We start from the raw sequence: 19,169 nt of genomic DNA on the forward strand, positions 1-19,169 counted from the left end.
CATATAAATATGGGCGGATCTAACCAATTTAACCCATCCTCAATTTTTTTTTTAAATATTAATATGTATAATTTATATATTTTAACCTATCTTAAAAAAAATATTAATGGACAAAAATATTAATGTATAATCAATTTTTATTTTGATCCATCCTAACAGAAATTTCTGAATTCGTCACTGCATACAAGATTTATATGGGATCTGTTGTGAACCAATCAATTATAAATTATCACGTCAGAATTATGAAAAAAATTTTATGAAAAAAGATTATTAATATAATATTATTTTATTTAATATAGCTCTTAAATATTAAATAATTAGACGGACGTACATACAATAATTACTAAAAAAACAGACCTTTTCCTATGCAAGTAGCAAAAGGATAAACGAGTTTGAAGGAGGCATCCTAGTCAGTGCCAAGAATGCAATTAATGAAACAAAAAAAGGTGTTATAGTCTTGTCCTAAACCCTGCTCCACCAAAGATTCTCTAACCAACCAAACCACCCTCGGAAAATACCCAAAAAATTTGCACATCCAAATTAATTAATAATTTATTCTCTTACTTTATCAACAAAAATATTTAAAAAAAAAAATTAAAGTTGCTTTTTAGTCACGTGCAAAATAAGAAATTTAATAACTTTTGAGGATTTGATTTAAGATTTGAAGAATCTGTACCTGTAACGTAATTCAGAGAATAAAAAAAAGGAGCAAATGCAGGGAAACTGGAAAATAGTAGAGATGCCAGCTCAGCAAATTAAAAGATTAATATAAAAATATTTTATATATACAGGTACGGTTATTCAAATGTCTCGCGCAATTGAAAACTGACGATAGAGAAGTGGCGTGTAACGGTGAAGAGAGGAGGATTATTAGTATTTTGATACTTCAAAGTGCTCTGGACGGTTGAAAAAAAATTATTAAAAAAAAAAAAAAAAAAAAACAGAGAAAAACAAAAAATTCTCTCTCCGTGGAATTGCAATGGCGTCTCAAGGTTGTGTTGGCTTCGTCGGCCTGGACGAACTGAGCTTGGACATGGCCGCTTCACTTCTTCGCTCCGGTTACAATATCCAGGCTTTTGAGGTTCCTTTTCGTTCTAATTTTTTTTATGTAATTTGTTCATCATCATCATCATCATATATATATATATAATTGCATTTGTTGAATAGTTGTTGCTCGGCGGCTTGGTTTGGATGTCTCAGAAGCTTTTCGTTCTGTTGCATTTGACTTCATTTTATTTATTTATATATTAATTAATTTAATGTACTGGAAAATTTATCGTACTGAACTTTCGATGATGTTGTTAATGTTGGAAAATTTGAAGATGTTATTTATTTATGAATTTAAAATACTGGAAAATATTCCGTACTGAACTTTTGATGAAGTTGTTAATACTGAAAAATTTGAATTTAATTTTATATATTTATGAACTTAAGATACTGGAAAAATTTTCGTACTGAACTTTTGATGAAGTTGTTAATACTGAAAAATTTGAATTTAATTTTATTTATTTATGAATTTTAAATACTGGAAATTTTTTCGTCCTGAACTTTTGATGAAGTTGTTAATACTGGAATATTTGTCGTAGTGAACTTTTAATGAAGTTGTTATTCTCATATATATACTTAAATTTTTGTTGTTATATGATTTTGAAGTCCTTGGAAGCTTTTGGTAATTGTTTCTGATTTTTATATAATTTAACATTGTTTATTTTGAAATGACAACTGCAGTAAAAAATGAGGTACATTCATTAGGATTTTGCCGAGCTTTATATCTGAATGATGTACAAAAAACCATGCTTTAGTCTTTCAAAAATAAAATTTAAGATAAAATATTTGCTTGTCACACATTCCACTCCACTCTTTCTGATATACAACCACAAATTAAATTGACTGTACTCTAAGGTTGTTCCTGATATTATTATATATTGTTCAAAGTGTTAATTTCATGTTTGAATGTTTGTATTTTTTTATCAACAGATACATGAGCCTTTGATAAATGAGTTTCTGAAGCTAGGGGGATCTAGATGTGCGAGCCCTCAGGAGGCAGGGAAAGGTATTCTACATTGGGTTCTTATTTGGTTAACTTCTTTTCTGTTCCCTTTGTTTTCCTTTATATTCTTTAAATTCTGCTTAGTTCGCATATTGTATTCAGTTAGACTCTTTTTTATTTCCCTTCTCTTTTTCTTTATATTCATTAAATTCTGCTCAGTATATGGACATGAGCCTCGAATTAGCAGCCTTGTATGCATGTGAGGTACAGAGTGTAAATGTGAATATAATGGAGTATAATCAGATGTTTTGTAGTTTGAGAAAAAATATTAAGTTCCATTTCTTCTTTTCTAAGTGATTCTATTCATGAATTAATGGGATATTAGTTTTGGTGTAGTACAGTTTGGACGATAATCATGTGGTAACCTTGTTTGACTGTGCATGGATTTCCTTTTGGTTTTGTTTAGTTTCTTAGAAAATTAAGGAATTCAAAAGAAAATGAATTTGTGAATGTTGTGTTTGGATTTGTGAGAAGTACAATAATTAAGCTAAGCCAAGCATGAACTTATTTTTCTTATGAGTATTACAAAATTACTGTAAAATCCTAAAAGCAAAGATTTGATGTATGAGCACTAAAGGCTGCAGAAGTCTCTGCGTAAAAAAATTAACAAACAAGGTTTATCTGATTTAGACCAGACCTTAAGGGAGGTCAATGGAATTAGTTAATGTTTTATGTGATCTTTCTCATGTACAAAAAATTTACCTTTAACAAATCTCATTATATCCAATGTTTTATATCTACTTGGTTCCATTCATGTTTGTGTTTCCATGTGCAGATGTAGCAGCTTTGGTTGTGCTAATATCTCATGCTGATCAAATTGATGATGTAATCTTTGGTCACGACGGTGCATTAAAAGGTATATAGATAGAGTTATATTAACTTGGTAATATAAACTTTGGTGACTTTTCTGATCTAGAGATGGTAGACTTTTATGTGTTTGCAGGGTTGCACAAAGGCTCTGTCTTAATTCTTCGTTCAACCATGCTGCCATCACATTTCCAGAAATTGGAGAAGAATCTTTCAGGCAACCACTTTTGCATATTTTGAGCCCCAATAATGCAAGTTATTGTACATACTAATTATCTCTTCACTAGTCTTATGTTCCAAACAAGGGCACATTTTTGAAACTCCTACATCTTCATCTTCCTATTTTATTGGTTCCATCAATTAATTAACAGTGAGGGGTGATTCCAAAACTGTGATCATAGAGCCATGTTTATTTATATAATGCAAGTTGTTGTACATACTAATTATCTCTTCACTATTCTCATATTTGCTTTCCTTCTATTATATGCAACACCAGTCACCAAAGTTTTGCTGACATTATCCTGTTTTTTTCTCTTACAGAGAATGGTGAGACAGCTTATCTGGTTGATGCCTATGTCTCTCGGGCAATGTCTGAGGTTTTGAAAGGGAAAGTCATGGTAACATATATCTTAAATAATATTGTTTCTTCTTTTGGCTTTTTTTTCCCTAGACTCGTAATAATCTTGGCATTAGTTACTGTTTACATTGACTGAATTGGTAACATGTAAACTGTTTAGATAACATCTTCAGGAAGGTCAAATGCCATTGCAAGGGCGCGGCCATTTCTCTCTGGTAAATCTGTTTGTATCATCTTAAATATTCTTGTGAGAACTTCCTAATGTGGTTCCATACTTTATAATGTGTCTTTTTCATCTCTCAGTCAAATTATTGTGTTTTGCTAACAGCTATGTGTGAAAAGCTTTATGTCTTTGAGGGTGAAGTTGGTGCCGGAAGGTATGCATTCTTTTCAGTCTTTAAAACTATTTTTTTTTTTTTACAATGAATTGCTATTAAGTTAAAAAGTTCTTTTATCTAATTGTTATGGTAGTTATTTTATATGAAAGTTAAATAATTACTGACAAGCTAATTTGATAACATCAATTGTTTCCTTGTGTGTTTCTTGAAATGATGAAGTTATTTGGATACTTTAAAGTTTTTCTTGTGGTACTTGATGCTTTAGAATTTGCTATTCAATTTTGATTCTCTTCTTATTGCAGCAAATCCAAAATGGTTAATGAACTACTTGAGGGCATTCACCTTATTGCTTCTGTAGAGGCTATTTCTCTTGGTGCTAAAGTTGGGATTCATCCATTAATTCTCTATGATATCATTTCCAATGCTGCTGGAAATTCATGGTTTGATGCTACCTAAATTGTGTTTTCTTATTTTATTTTCTCCTACTGTGACAATAATATAATACTGTAGGTCTGTCTGGCTCAAAAACCTGACATCATGAAACACAACCTAATTACAAAAAAATACTCCTCCTCAAGCTGTCTCATAAAGATCAAATATGCCCAGTTTGAAGCACAATCTATACATGACAACCCACCTCTATACCCTAAACCTGTCTACCTTTATCCATTTCTCATATGATGGCCATACACTCGAAATAACCACTCAAAAACTCAATGGCCAAATTTTCCCTACACAAGGTTTCCTATCAATCCAAGGATTCTGAGTCATCAGCTGAAGCTATTGCTTTTTCATGATTTTAGATGGTTAATGTGTATCTGACTTCCTGCTTGTACTTTGTTTGATGCTTATAACCACACATATTATTTTGTTTTTGGTGTTCATTTATATTTTTGTGGGGGTGTTCAAATGCAGGATTTTCAAGAATCACATTCCCCAGTTATTGAGGGGTGATGCGAAACTTCAGTTCCTGAATCCAGTTATTCAGAATTTGGTAAGAATGACAAATTCTTGAGCTTTGTAGAGTTTAGTCTGTTGTAAGGGATACTTCTGTATGCAATATTGTTCTAGGAGCTAATCAGTTTTCATGTTATTACTAGGCAACTATTTTCTTTTAAAAGTTTCGTTGCTTGCATATTGTACTTTTAATAAGCTTACTCCAAATATTAAGTATATATCAAGTTCATGTTTAGATCATTGATTAAGGAACTTTCTTTCTTTGCTTTTTGAGTAAAGGGTTTCAATTTTAATCTTGATAGATTCCTAAAACTGTCCACCACAACTGACGAGTTTGTTTTTGTGGTAGATAGATTTTCATGTATGTTAATAACAAATCATAATGTTTACTCTATTTTTTTCAACTTAATGGTTTTGTATACTTAATTAAAACTTCTATTACCAGTATATGTTAATTTTACTTTTTTTTTTCTTTTAACAATCATATCGAGAACAATTCTAATCATGTAAGTTAATTATCATAAGCTAATACTGCAAAGATTACAAGTACCAAATTTTAATATAAACACTTTTTGGCCTTTGAATTATCATGTACGATCATCTCTTTTCGACCTCTTTCATGATGTTTTTATGACATAAAAGAATTCTAATGGAATATTTTGATTTGAAGGGTATTATTTTGGACATGGCTAAGACGCTTACTTTTCCTCTTCCACTTTTGGCTGTTGCTCGTCAACAACTACTTCATGGTAGTAACCTAAATCTGCTGTTTTATCTTAAATCACCCTATCACATGTGATGATCTTTTAGGGGTTTAAAACAATCTGGTTTCATCTTACCTGTGTTCTACATTTCTTTTTCAGGGTCTCATGTTCATGGTGATGATGGTAGCACCCCATTGGTTAAGGTTAGTCTGTAGAGTTTTTTTTTTTTTTTTTGGCTTTTAGTCAAGTTGCAAAACAAGCTGACCCAGTGTATGCAATTTCATAGACCAAAAATTTATTTAAAAAAAAAAAGTTTCAGATTTCAAAACATTGGTTTGGTCATATCTATCTATTCACTGTACAATTCTTGAACAGGTTTGGGAGAAAGTGATGGGAGTGAATATCATAGATGCAGCCAATCTGGAACCCTACCAACCGGAGCAACTTGCACAACAAATCATTGCCAAATCAAATACTGTTAAGCGAGTTGGTTTCATTGGCCTTGGAGCAATGGGATTTGGCATGGCTACTCACCTGCTGAAATTTTGTTCTGTTGTTGGTTATGATGTAATCTCTCACTTCCACCTTTCTCTATTAAGAGTGTCAATTATTTGATGAGACTGTTTGATATAGTAGTAATTTTGTGTCTGGTTTCACTGGATGAGATTGAATTTCTGCATCACTAGTTATGATGTCATCCCTTCAATCTATCTGTGTTGAAAGACTGAACCCTTTGCTGATCCAGCTTGATATAGGGTTTTGAAAGAAAATCGACTCTTGATGAAGAATAATGTCAATAGACCTTGGGTTGTCTTGTGAAAGCTTTTTAATCGCCTCTTTGGATGATCGCCCTTTCATTTAACTAAGAAGATGACTTAGCAAATGCTATTGTACTTTCTTTCCTTTCTTAGAGGTTTGAAGCATTAAAGTAGTTCTGTGTTCAATGACATATTTATTAAGGCTCTTGATATTCAAAATCTACTTTCTGTACATACAATGATAAAAAAAGTGCCTATAGTATCTTCCCTGCACTGTCTTTGTTGTAATGGCAAAAGTTGTGGTTTTCTCCTTTGGTATTCAAGTTGGGTGGATCATCTGTTCATGCATTTGAAACGTTAACAATCCATTAGGCACTGTGTAGATTTTTTGACTCTTTTACTTGGTCATTTGGTATCATGATTTTAGGGACTAAAAGTGACCTGTCCTTGTGTTGTACTTGAGGTGGCCTGAGACCATGTCATTGTACGTGGATTGTAGGAGTTTGGGCGCAGATTTATGTGTTAAATAATGTTCAATTTTAATTGCATTTGATAGTTAGAATAGGTTTGCATACAAGTTAGGCTTCTCCACCTAATAGCTTGAGCTCTTGGTTTAATATTTCAGTATGGCATTAGAGACTTGTTTATCTCCCTGTTGAATTTTCTGCGTCATGTACCTGGTCAGTTTCTGGGTTGTATGCCTATCTGTTTCCAGGTCAAAGTAGGACGATTAAATTATGTCTTCCGTTGGGCTTGTTCCAGAGTGAGTGTGTTTAGTAATGTTTATTATCCATATTGGTTGCATATAGTTTCTAGTATGGCTTGTAATGTGAGTTGGAACTTTCCAAGTAGTCGCTTAAACCTTTAGTTTGGACTGTTGTACCAGATTATATGGATATTTCCAGCCAGAATGCAAAAAGTATATGAGTTTCTGAGTGCATATTTCTTTAGATGCCTTTTCCACATCACTATATTTAAATATCAATTTATTTGCATCTTTTATGGATTACAGGTTTATAAACCAACACTTACGCGATTTGAAAATGCTGGTGGCTTAATTGCGAACTCTCCAGAAGAAGTATCTAAAGGTACAAGTCATTTTTTAAAAGTCACCAATCTAAGTTCGTATATAAGCAATTAAATAAGAATAAAAAACTGATTGGCTGTGAGACTGAACCTTGCAATTATGGAGCTTCGACAAGCTAAGGCTTGCTGCCCAAGGCGTGCAGTTATCGTAATATCAAGTTTGATACCATCTTATGCTTGAAAATGGTGCCTTTGCTCTAGACTAGATGTGGGTAATTACATGCACACTCGTCTTCGTGCTGCTTATTAACTCATTCATACATGTGTGTGTTTGCCTGTTGATGTACAAGCACATCAATCCATTTACCTTTGTATCTCAATTCCATACTTGAATGGATAGTTGATAATCAAACTTTTGGAACTGTATCATAATGCTTCATGCTCAATGTTATTCATGGAACAATATACATCCTTTTGACACATTTTCCATTTCAGACATTGATGTGCTTGTAGTCATGGTTACAAATGAATCTCAAGCAGAGAGTGTTTTGTATGGAGATCATGGTGCAGTTCCAGGTAATTCTCAAGTCATTATCAGTATAGTGGCTACATATTTTTAGCTGCACTAACAGCAATGTGCCTTTTCTTATAGCTCTTCCATCTGGAGCATCAATAATCCTTTCATCCACTGTCTCTCTGGGATTCGTGGTTCAACTAGAGCGGCGCTTGCAACGTATGCCCTTGATTAGATATATTTATCAATTGTTTGTTTATGCAAACCACAACTCTTGCTTGGTGAATTTACATCTCTATTGTTTACTTATTAAACTTGGAGCCCCTTATTCTTAAGGTTGCAAGTGGCATAATGGAACAATAAGCTTACGGTACTCTAGCTAAAGTTTTTAGATCAGAAAGGTATTGGGTCCCACTGCTTGAAATTAGAATCCGTAGTAATAGAACAGTTATCAAATGTTGTTCTGGTGATGTCTTCTTGTATCACATCAGGGAATGATTGCTCCCATTTCAGTAGATAAAAAATCTGTTTAATCCATCAACTTACTACACTTGACCTTAGATTAGACCAAGGAATCTTAGCTGTACGAAGAAATGGGTCTGAAGTTAGTTTCTCTCTCTCTCTCTTTCTGAGTAGGAAATAGAAACCTTATTGGGAAAAATGAAAGATGAGAATTAGAAAGGAGTGGATCAACAGTCCAAATAATAAAAGTAGAACTACAAATGTAGAGCACTCTGATTCTCAAACTTCTGGTTTCTTTCCCTCCATTGGATTTTTAGGCAAGAAATGAACACATTTATAATTCCTCAACATTTCATTCTCTTATGGTTCTTTCATACACTAATGTATCTGCCAATGTCATAGTTGAAGGCAAGGATTTGAAATTGGTAGATGCTCCTGTTTCTGGTGGTGTTAAGAGGGCATCCACCGGAGAACTTACGGTGCGCAAAGACCTTTTCCTTCTAAGGAAACTGATTTTTATACAATTTTGTTGACTAAAATTGCAACTACGGTATATTTATTATTATCAGATAATGGCTGCCGGTACAGATGAAGCCCTTACAAGCACGGGTTCAGTTCTCTCAGGTAAGGATCATGTTATATCATGTCCATTCTTTGGTGGAAAGATTTCTAAATTCACATTGACATGTGGTTTTTGACCATGAACAGCATTAAGTGAGAAGCTTTATGTTATCAAAGGGGGTTGTGGTGCTGGAAGGTATGTCATGCATTAGGTATTTTGGATGTGCTTGGAAATGAGTAGTTATTATATTTACGTTTAATATGTTCTGTAGTGGTGTAAAGATGGTTAATCAGTTGCTTGCTGGAGTCCATATAGCATCAACAGCTGAGGCGATGGCCTTTGGAGCTCGATTAGGTCTTAATACCAGAGTGTTGTTTGATATCATCTCCAACAGTGGGGGAACATCTTGGTATGCATCATGTAAAAAGCAATTAAGCTATTTTATATCTTAAGTGATTGCTTCATTTATGAAAAAGATCTTGTGAGTTGTGCTTGTTAACTTCAATTTCATTTGATTTTGACTGGCAAAAGGTTAAATGTCAAAATCTAATAAAAAGTGGCATTAAATAACCTTCGGTTGTAGGCCTGTCTAACCTTAGTTCATGATTCTAACGTTCTTGACTCTTGAGTGACACCGTAATGCATTGTGCTAATGTTCTTGTGCCTAACCTAATCAGATGACACCACGCAATTATGCCAAATGATAGTTACGACCCGTAAAATTGGTGAAGATGTTCACTAGAATTCTTACATATTTTCATAAAAAGTTTCAAAAGTTGATCACTTGTCTTTTAATACAATTTACACAATGATCATATGAAGTTCACCTTGACAAATGACCTTCAAGACACGTTGTTGCAGATCTGAAATAATGTTAAGTATTACAAGCCTATGAGTTAGTCTGAGCAGATTTTACATCTTTTGCAGGATGTTTGAGAATCGTGGTCCACATATGTTAGACAATGACTACACACCTCACTCTGCACTCGATATCTTTGTGAAGGATCTGGTCAGCTAAAACATTGGCTACTCTTCATGTTGAATGAAAATACTTGTTTTAATAAATTATTGATAGTGTATTGTTACTTGTTTTAATGAAAATACAATCTTTTTAACTTCTTGTAATTGTCTACAGGGTATTGTTACTCATGAAAGCTCAGCTCAAAAAGTTCCGCTGCATATTTCAACTATTGCACATCAACTGTTCTTGGCAGGTGAAGAGCACTCGACTTTTATAGTAAATTTGTTCAAGTTCACTTTATGTTATTTTTTGTTTTTAACTTTAGAAGACCTGTTACCTAAATATAGATTCTTTTCAATTTTCTATATAATTAATATTGATGTAAATGATCTAAAAGAATGAAGCATGCTTTAGGTGACCTTGCATACTTTACATTGAAATAGAAATAAAATTACGGAAGGGAAAAAAGGACATTGTTTATTGTCAAATGCCTTACATATTATTGGTGAAAGACAGTTCTGTATATTACTATGCAGAAACTTTGGAGAGAATTTCTTACACACTGCTGTCCAGTCTGATTCCTATGCACCCTTGGTTTTCCTTTGTGTTTTTAGACACCGCACGTAAATCTTATCTTCTAGATTTGTCTTGCCAATCGTGCTGTTCCAGTCTCTTGTTCATATTAATTTTTAAGAACAGTTTACATATGGAGGGTTCTTAAATATTTCGATTTGCAATTCTTTGAACTAAACTGAGTTGCTATGTCCCCATGAAGTCTCAAAAAAAGTTTGATCAGAGTTAACTTCTCTTCGGTATGCCAAGAAGTTCATATATTAGTTGTATTCCAAATCGAGGGATATGATATAGCAAAATTTCTTTGAATCCTTTTAACATTTAGCAAATAGTCTTCATTGAACAGTTCTAGTAGCAGAAAATGATATTGCAATATCAATTTTTATGTTGAAAACGGACAGTCTTTTCGATTATTAAATTTTGTTGTCTATTATTTTCTTATTATAATATTTGAGTGAGTTAGCATATAGTACCCACTCATAATACTACTCTTGAGCAGGCTCTGCTGCTGGCTGGGGTCGTCAAGATGATGCTGGTGTGGTTAAGGTCTGTACATATAGCCGAAGTAATGATATGATGCTTTTTTCTCCAAAAAAAAATATAAATAAATAAGTGGTTTAATGTTTCATATGTCAATGTAACATTTATTTGTGGTTTGCCTCTATTATTTTGAGCGGGAGCTTTTGTTATTCAATTATCATCTGCATTTTTATATTCACAGGAATCTGAGAAAACAGAAAATTTATGCCTAATGCCTCAGATTTTTTTTTTTGGTTATTGTTCTAATATGATCTACTAATAGCTAGTGTCACATTTAGTCATAGTTTTTAAGTTAATATATTTCAATTATGTTCAAGTATTATATTTCTTTGTATAATTGCATGATGTTTACAACTTTGTGTTTAATACTGCAAGTTATATGTCCCAAGTATTATGTTTTATGTTACAATTCACATGAAACTTAGCACACATTTTATGTTATTGTTACAAGTTTTAATTCAATATTTCAATTCCTAGGTTCAGTGTTACTAGTCTCAGTCTGTTTCAATTTTTTTTTTCTTTTAAGCTACTATACTAATCTTTTTAGTTTAGGGATGTAAAAAAAGGGAAGCCGGGCAGGGCCTGGAAAATCAGGTCTGGGGCATAGCCTGCCCAAGCCCGGGTTTATTATATGAAAATTTAAAAAACTCTAGTTAACCCCTGGAAAATTACTGTTAACCCCCTAAAAATTTAAGATGCACACATCTTATCGAGCAAAATTTCAGAAAACCCTGTGAAAACTACTCCATCTCTATTTCATATAGTAAAATTACAAGTAACCCCCTGGAAAATTACTCCAGCATCCATACATCAAATACAATTTCAAAAGACCCCTTTAAAAGGGACCTTGTGCCAAACCCAAGCAAGCCCGGCCCAGGCCCTGTGTATTTACATCCCACGTTCATTTAATACGAACATGAACTTCTATGTGACAAGTTTTTTTCTTAACCTGTTAGAAGTTTTATGTTATTAGTAAGAGTTATGTTTAAACCCCTGAGGTTTAACTGATAACGAAAATTCCTTGAAGTTTCCAAAATAATGAAAATCCCGTTGAAATTTCCAAAATAACAAAAATCCTTATGTCTTTGTGGAACCACTAGTGAACGGATAGACTTATACTATTATAAGTTAAGAAATATTTACTTAATTTCCCTTGTATGGTTTATTTTAAACCTAAAATTTGATGATAGGAGGGTTTTTGTTATTTCTAGATTTCTCAGGGGGATTTTTATCGCTAGCCCAGTAGAAACAATATTTCATTTAAGTAACAAGTCAGTTTTGGCTCCATATTTATATTTAATGTTATTGCTATGAAATTTCATGTTACAAGAAACACTCAGAAATGTATTTAAAGTTTTTTGCTTTGGACATAATCACCTCTGATTGTTATATTCTTGGTGCCAGCCAAGGTGTACTGACTCTGTGTTCCATAGGTGTATGAGACACTTACTGGTGTTAAAGTTGAAGGAAAGCTTCCCATGGTTAAGAAAGAAGTTGTTTTGCAATCTCTGCCATCTGAGTGGCCAGTGGATCCCATTGATGATACAAAGGGACTAATTCAGAACAGTTCAAAGACTCTCGTTGTTCTAGATGATGATCCAACTGGGACCCAAACTGTTCATGATATTGAAGTATTGACAGAATGGTGAGTTTTGTTCTTTCTGTATGATTATATATTTCCTCTGCCAATTGTTATCTTCACATTGTTATGTATGAGGGATTGGGATTTATATAGCGTATTATTGTAAAACCCAGATTGATTCATTTTGTTTTCATATCTAGGGAAATTATGACATTTTAGATCTTCATTCTATTTTGTAATTAGTATCAATTTATTTCAACAAGTTGAGCTTTCCTTACGGCGTTCTTCAACTCTCCTACTTGTGGGCTCCTCTGCAGGAGTGTTGAGTCACTTGTTGAGCAGTTTACAAAAAAACCTTTGTGCTTCTTCATTTTGACTAACTCCAGGGCACTGAGCTCTGAAAAGGTAATTTGTTCTTCAAGATCTGGAAATTATTCATTTCTTATTTCTTTTTTTTTTTATCAGTATAATTTAATTTCTTATTTTGAAATTTCTCTCAATCAGTGATTCTCTCTATACATACATTTTTTTAAGACTTATATTTCTGATTAGAGGATTGGCTTTTCACAGGCTGGTGAATTGACCAAAGAAATCTGCAGAAACCTCTGTACAGCAGCTAATTCAGTTGAGAATACTAAATTCACAGTAGTTTTGAGAGGTGATTCAACATTACGTGGTCATTTTCCAGAGGCAAGGACAGAAATTTTAGCGAATTCAATATTATAATGTCAACAGTACTGCAAATTAAACTTTTAACTTCATCATGACATGATGCTGCCTGATTATAGGAGACAGATGCTGCTGTGTCAGTATTGGGTGAAATGGATGCATCAATAATTTGCCCCTTTTTTCTTCAAGGAGGTCGTTATACTATTGAAGATGTACATTATGTTGCAGACGTTGATCGGTATGTCTTTCTGTCACGCTTTCCCTTGTACAATACACATACCAGGAGAGAAGAGAGAGATTGCTTTTGCTGATGTTAATACGGTTTTGGATGATGATGTTTGCAGGCTTGTTCCTGCTGGAGACACGGAATTTGCGAAGGATGCTGCTTTTGGCTATAAGTCGTCAAACCTGCGAGAGGTCTAGATAATTCCATTTTCTATTAAAATGATAATGGTCTCATCTATTCTTGAAAATGAGTTGAGTTTGAGTTGTACTCTTGTAATTCTATTTGTCTGAATTTAGTGGGTAGAAGAGAAAACAGCAGGACGGATTTCAGCCAGCAGTGTTGCATCTATTTCTGTCCAACTTCTGAGGAAAGGAGGACCAGATGCAGTTTGTGAACATCTTTGCAGTCTACAGAAGGTACATGATGTTTTTTCTAATAAGAATATGATAAACTATATTAAGGAACATTAATGTATGGATCTACTATTGATACTTTTATTTATTTTATGCATACAAGTAATTGCATTTCAAACTCTCAAGTGTCAATTAATGAAAGTTCCTTAACAAAATTATGGGAAATCTTGTAAAAATCTATTAAGCTGGACAGTATTATTCACAATGTCTCTCATTTATTGGGTGAAGCAGGGTTCTACGTGCATAGTTAATGCTGCTAGTGAGAGAGATATGGCTGTCTTTGCAGCTGGAATGATCCAGGCATGATATTCGGTTATTCTTACACTATTTTCACCCTTATATTCTTTTGGCTCGGGTTGCTGAAAGCATTGGGAAGTTCTTTTCTAAGCTATGTTCAATTAACAGGCAGAATTGAAGGGAAAGTCTTTCATATGCCGTACTGCTGCTAGCTTTGTTTCTGCCAGGATTGGAATTATCCCGAAAGCTCCAATTCTGCCAAAGGATTTGGGAATCAACAGAGAAACAAATGGTGCCATCATAGTTGTGGGATCATATGTACCAAAAACTACAAAACAGGTTGACTTTCTGTTCTGAAATTCCCTGCGATGTTAATTTTTCTGTATTATTCTCACATGATATTTCTTTAACTCCACAGGTTGGAGAGCTTAAATCACAGTGTGGACATATCATAAGAAGCATTGAGGTGAGCCAACACAAAGTTTCTGTGTGTATTCTTTTAGGGTCAATTTAGTTGTTTTAGTAAGAGGAGACTGTAGCCACTGGGTTAGAGTACCACCTGTCTTTGAATCTCAAGTGTTATTAGCATCAAGGATCTTCATCACCATTCTTTCTGATGAATAGGTTTCTGTTGATAAAGTTGCAATGAAATCATTAGAAGAAAGAGAGGAGGAAATCAATAGAACGGTTGAGATGGTAGACGTACTCCTTCGGTGTCGGAAAGATACTCTTGTAATGACGAGCCGAGAACTCATCACTGGAAAAAGTTAGTTTCCTCTGCCTTAATGTATTATTTTGCTTATTAATTGTTATTAGATAATGTTTTGTGAATATTTAAACATAAAAAAATATTTTTTTCTGTAAGAAAGTTGCCAAACAGTTTGCACATATAGACTTATATTTAAATGTTGAAACAAGATGTATGTTTTCACTATGAGAAAAGACGCAGATAATAGTATGGATATTTCTTCAGTATGGGAAATATTACTTATTTTCTTGTTCTTCTAATGACATTTTTATCTTTTTGGCAGCTTCTTCTGAGAGTTTGGAAATCAATTTCAAGGTGAGCTCTGCGCTGGTGGAAATAGTTAGGCGTATAACTACAAGACCCCGTTACATTCTTGCAAAGGTATATTAATACTTCAAATTGAGTGCTCTATTGTTACGATAGAACCCATGGCTGCTATCTGCTTCTATTATTTTATTTTTATAAGGCACTGAAATTATATAATGATAAGAGAAGAGATGGACCAAATGTCCACTCGGCCCTGATTGAGGTATCTGTAAAACTAAGTGATATACAGATTTGTATTGTATAACTACTGTACACTTATAACATTAACAAGACCCTTGCATCGAACACAATCCTCCAAGATTTTTTGAACCAGTGGCTGCTGACTTCCTGAATTCCATATCGTTCCTCTTTCCCTTTCTAATATCTCCTAAATTTTTACGCTATTTTTAGTTGGTTTTTTTAAGGTTTAATTGACAAGCAACTTTTGACAGAGTACTTTCTAAGGATTTAATGCCTCTGAGCCTAGGTTACAGCCCCTGGGTGCTGACTATAGTAGTCACTTGGAAAATTTGAACTTGCATAATATGATTGATTAATATCTGAATTTTGTAATTGTTCATTTGAATATTTATCAGGAGTTTCATTTTGGTTGATTCTTAAGAAACCTTCTTTTTTTGCTTTTCCTCTTTAGGGGGGAATTACATCATCAGACACTGCTACAAAAGCTTTAGAAGCAAAGCGTGCCAAAGTAGTTGGGCAAGCCCTAGCTGGTGTTCCCCTATGGCAGCTAGGTCCTGAAAGTAGACACCCAGGAGTTCCATACATAGTGTTCCCTGGTAAATTTAAAATTTATTTGTTTCTGGAATATCTGTTAGAATTATGTATTTGAATCTTAAAACTTCTGAAATTTGCTTTAGGTAATGTTGGTGACAATAATGCACTCGCACAAGTGGTGAAATCTTGGGCTCGTCCAGCCAGACTTTCATCAACAAAGGAGCTCCTAATTGTAAGTATCAATTGTAAGATTTTTACAGTTAGTTTCATCCACTGATACTGACAATAATATTCTGTTAAAAGAATGCAGACCAGGGTAAATATGCTGTCGGAGCATTCAATGTTTATAACATGGAAGGAGTGGAGGCAGTTGTTGCTGCTGCTGAGGAAGAGCGTAGCCCCGCCATTTTACAGGTTAGAATCAGTCTACAATTCAATGAACAATTTGGACATTGACCAAGATTCGGTACTTGTCATTTAGTCATGCATTCCTATAATTTTTGAATCAGTCTCAATATTTTATGAATTAACTAAAGATGGACTGTGAACAGTGGTTTTGTTCTTGTCTCCCTCAATTTCCTGGCTCTTACATATCCTTTAATTAAGATGATCTCATGTCTCCCTTGTATATTCCACTTTTTCTTTCTCTAACACAGCTCTCTATCCCATCACGACATCAATTTTCCCTTTAATTTTCATGTCAGCAAATTTCTAAATTATGGATCTTCTTTTTCCAGATTCATCCTAGTGCTCTAAAGGAAGGAGGAATTCCATTGGTTGCGTGCTGTATTTCTGCTGCTGAAAGGGCCAGTGTAAGTGACATTTCATATATTTATCTAATATAAAATTGTATTACAACTAAAATAAACAAGGAATCTCAAAAGATACTTACAAAGCCTAACTGTAGTTCATTGACTGCTTAATAAATTTACTGATGTTTATTAACATTCTTCTCATGTCATATTGAAAAAAAAAAAAATTGCTGCGAAACTAATTTCAGTTTGGGGCTTATTGGCAGGAAGGCCTTGTAGTTGTTATCTCCAACTTATTATGTTTTGGTTTTTGGACGGATAAAAGAAACAAGTTACTGACTCTGGAAAAAGTGTATCATTATAGTAATCCCTAGACTGGAATTTTATGATGAACGTCTTTGTGAATGAATTTTTTTTCATACTGCGTTTATATATAACTGTATAAGTTAATTGCACATCCATGTACGACAGGTACCCATAACTGTTCACTTCGATCATGGAAATTCAAAGCAAGAGTTGATGGAAGCTCTTGAGTTGGTGAGTTAAGCATGATTTCCGTCAATGTCTATTATTAGTTCATCTTGCAGTTACAAAATGGTTAAGTTTTAACAACTTCCCAATATTTCATTAGTACCCATTGTCTCTGAAATTGCTTTTATGAATCCAACCATGCCAGGGATTTGATTCAGTCATGGCCGACGGTTCACATCTTCCCTTCAAGGATAATATCTTGTATACAAAGTTCATATCTCGCTTGGCCCACTCAAAAGATCTGCTGGTAGAAGCCGAACTAGGAAGATTGTCAGGAACGGAGGATGATTTGACTGTTGAAGATTATGAAGCAAAGCTGACTGACATTAATCAGGTTCTGATGTGATGTAATTAAGAAAATAACATTCCTCATGCTATACATTATCAATATCGTCACAATCTGTAAATCAAATTTCAGGCTGAAGAATTCATTGATGAGACTGGTATAGACGCTTTAGCTGTGTGTATCGGAAATGTCCATGGAAAATACCCTCCAAGTGGCCCCAATCTGAGACTCGATTTGCTGAAGGTGAAGTATAAATGTCGTACATTTTTCTACTTCAGCTTTTTCTGTTAAGTTGAGGTTACTACAAACACACTGAATGTTAACGCCTAAAGTCACCGATCAATCGTGTTTTAAGTTCAAACTCTTCATTCGTTAAACAGATTTTTCCGATCAATCCTGTTTTATAGTATTTAAAATCTTACACCTTCGACCCTAGCTTTATCCTCATTAACTTGTTTGCTCATTCCCACTTTTCTTCCATGTTTAGGATCTGCATGCCTTGAGCTCAAAGAAAGGTGTTTATTTGGTGCTTCATGGAGCCTCTGGTTTGTCAGTGGAACTCATCAAGGTAAATCTTTTCATGTCGAGATTAATAGTAATTCAGAAACCGAAAAATGAAAATATTAATAATAAAATCTAAAGATGTATCCATATCATGTATGCACATTTTGTTTGATTTGAACAGGGATGTATAGAGAGAGGTGTGACGAAATTCAACGTGAACACTGAGGTACGCACGGCTTACATGGAGTCACTCAAGAGCCCGAAGAAGGATCTGGTCCATGTCATGGCAGCTGCGAAAGACGCCATGAAAGCCGTTGTTGCTGAGAAGATGCATCTTTTTGGTTCAGCTGGAAAAGCATGATGATGGTTTTATTGAATTAATAACTTAAAAGAATAATGTATTTCATAATTTAAAGTCAATTTAATTCTTTGCTCCTCCACTAATGTGTTGATTAGAGTTGGGCTGCCAACACGTGGCGTCACTAGACATGCTATTATATGGTATTTTGTATTATCGAGCTTTGGTGAAATTACGACTTTACCCTTAAAATATTTGATAATATTTTTTTATAATATATTTTCAGCACGTTTTTGTTAACTCTCTCAACAACTCATTATTTTTTAAGTTAAAAACTTTATGTTACATGTATATTTATTTAACTACATCTATGCAAACAAACTTTAGAAGTCTCTAAGATTCGCGGTACAAAAGGGTTACATAGCTCCAGAGTGAGCTATGAATCTTCGTATTACTTCTAAGGTTGATGTGTATAGCTACGGAGGGTGATTCTCGAAATGGTGAAAGGAATTTGAGTTTCGAATTTGACAGTAGAGGAAGGTGATGGAGGAGTAAGAAGCTGAGTGACAAGAATTGTGCAGATTGTGAAAAGGAAATTGAAATGTGGGGAGGAGAACTGGATAGAGGAAATGGTTGATCCAAAATTGAAAAGGAAGTTTAACGGAAGCCAAGCTACAAAATTGGTTGAAATTGGGATAATCTTGCATGGAGGAAGAAAAAAACAAGAGACCAACATTTATGGTAATCGAGGTTTTTATGTCAGTTTGCGTATACATCAATTAATTGTATAGGTTAATTGAACATCCTACAAACCTAAAGATCAGGATAAGTCAAAATATTATTGTAATAGTGGAGATGGTTGTGAAAAGGAAATTGCAATGTCAGGAGGAGAATTGGATAAAGGAGACTGTTGATCCAAAATTGAAAAGAAAGTTTAACGAAAAGCAGGCTACAAAATTGGTTGAAATTGGGATAATCTTGCATGGAGGAAGAAAAAACAAGAGACTAACATTTTTGGTAATCGAGGTATTCAGGTCAGCTTGCGTGCATCTC

General features: G+C 34.0%; 1 protein-coding gene across 1 annotated transcript; it reads left to right on the forward strand.

The window, feature by feature from the left end:
- Positions 1-828: 828 nt before the first annotated feature.
- On the forward strand, positions 829-18,258 carry LOC116140467. The gene is made up of 42 exons (XM_031426093.1): positions 829-1,081; positions 1,978-2,053; positions 2,826-2,906; positions 2,994-3,074; positions 3,398-3,474; positions 3,595-3,649; positions 3,763-3,811; positions 4,075-4,212; positions 4,688-4,766; positions 5,400-5,478; positions 5,593-5,636; positions 5,809-6,000; positions 7,204-7,279; positions 7,713-7,793; positions 7,870-7,950; positions 8,596-8,672; positions 8,763-8,817; positions 8,902-8,950; positions 9,027-9,164; positions 9,683-9,764; positions 9,891-9,969; positions 10,789-10,835; positions 12,263-12,474; positions 12,729-12,816; positions 12,982-13,101; positions 13,200-13,318; positions 13,425-13,497; positions 13,603-13,722; positions 13,951-14,019; positions 14,125-14,295; positions 14,375-14,422; positions 14,581-14,722; positions 14,988-15,085; positions 15,663-15,807; positions 15,889-15,977; positions 16,049-16,159; positions 16,483-16,557; positions 16,969-17,034; positions 17,174-17,362; positions 17,447-17,557; positions 17,802-17,882; positions 18,000-18,258. The coding sequence occupies exons 1-42, from the start codon at positions 980-982 to the stop codon at positions 18,177-18,179; spliced, it is 4,125 nt and encodes a 1,374-aa protein (XP_031281953.1). The 5' UTR covers positions 829-979; the 3' UTR covers positions 18,180-18,258.
- Positions 18,259-19,169: the final 911 nt, after the last annotated feature.

The sequence above is a fragment of the Pistacia vera genome, unplaced genomic scaffold (genome assembly GCF_008641045.1).
Source record: "Pistacia vera cultivar Batoury unplaced genomic scaffold, PisVer_v2 Contig373, whole genome shotgun sequence".
NCBI classification, from domain to species: domain Eukaryota; kingdom Viridiplantae; phylum Streptophyta; class Magnoliopsida; order Sapindales; family Anacardiaceae; genus Pistacia; species Pistacia vera.

What these genes read in the sequence shown, in the direction of transcription:
- LOC116140467 (XM_031426093.1), top strand. Translation starts at nt 980, where the DNA reads ATGGCGTCTCAAGGTTGTGTTGGCTTCGTCGGCCTGGACGAACTGAGC. An exon ending in GGCGCGGCCATTTCTCTCTG is followed by an intron (nt 3,650 to 3,762) that starts GTAAATCTGTTT and finishes TTTTGCTAACAG; the next exon opens with CTATGTGTGAAAAGCTTTAT. An exon ending in GGTGAAGTTGGTGCCGGAAG is followed by an intron (nt 3,812 to 4,074) that starts GTATGCATTCTT and finishes TTCTTATTGCAG; the next exon opens with CAAATCCAAAATGGTTAATG.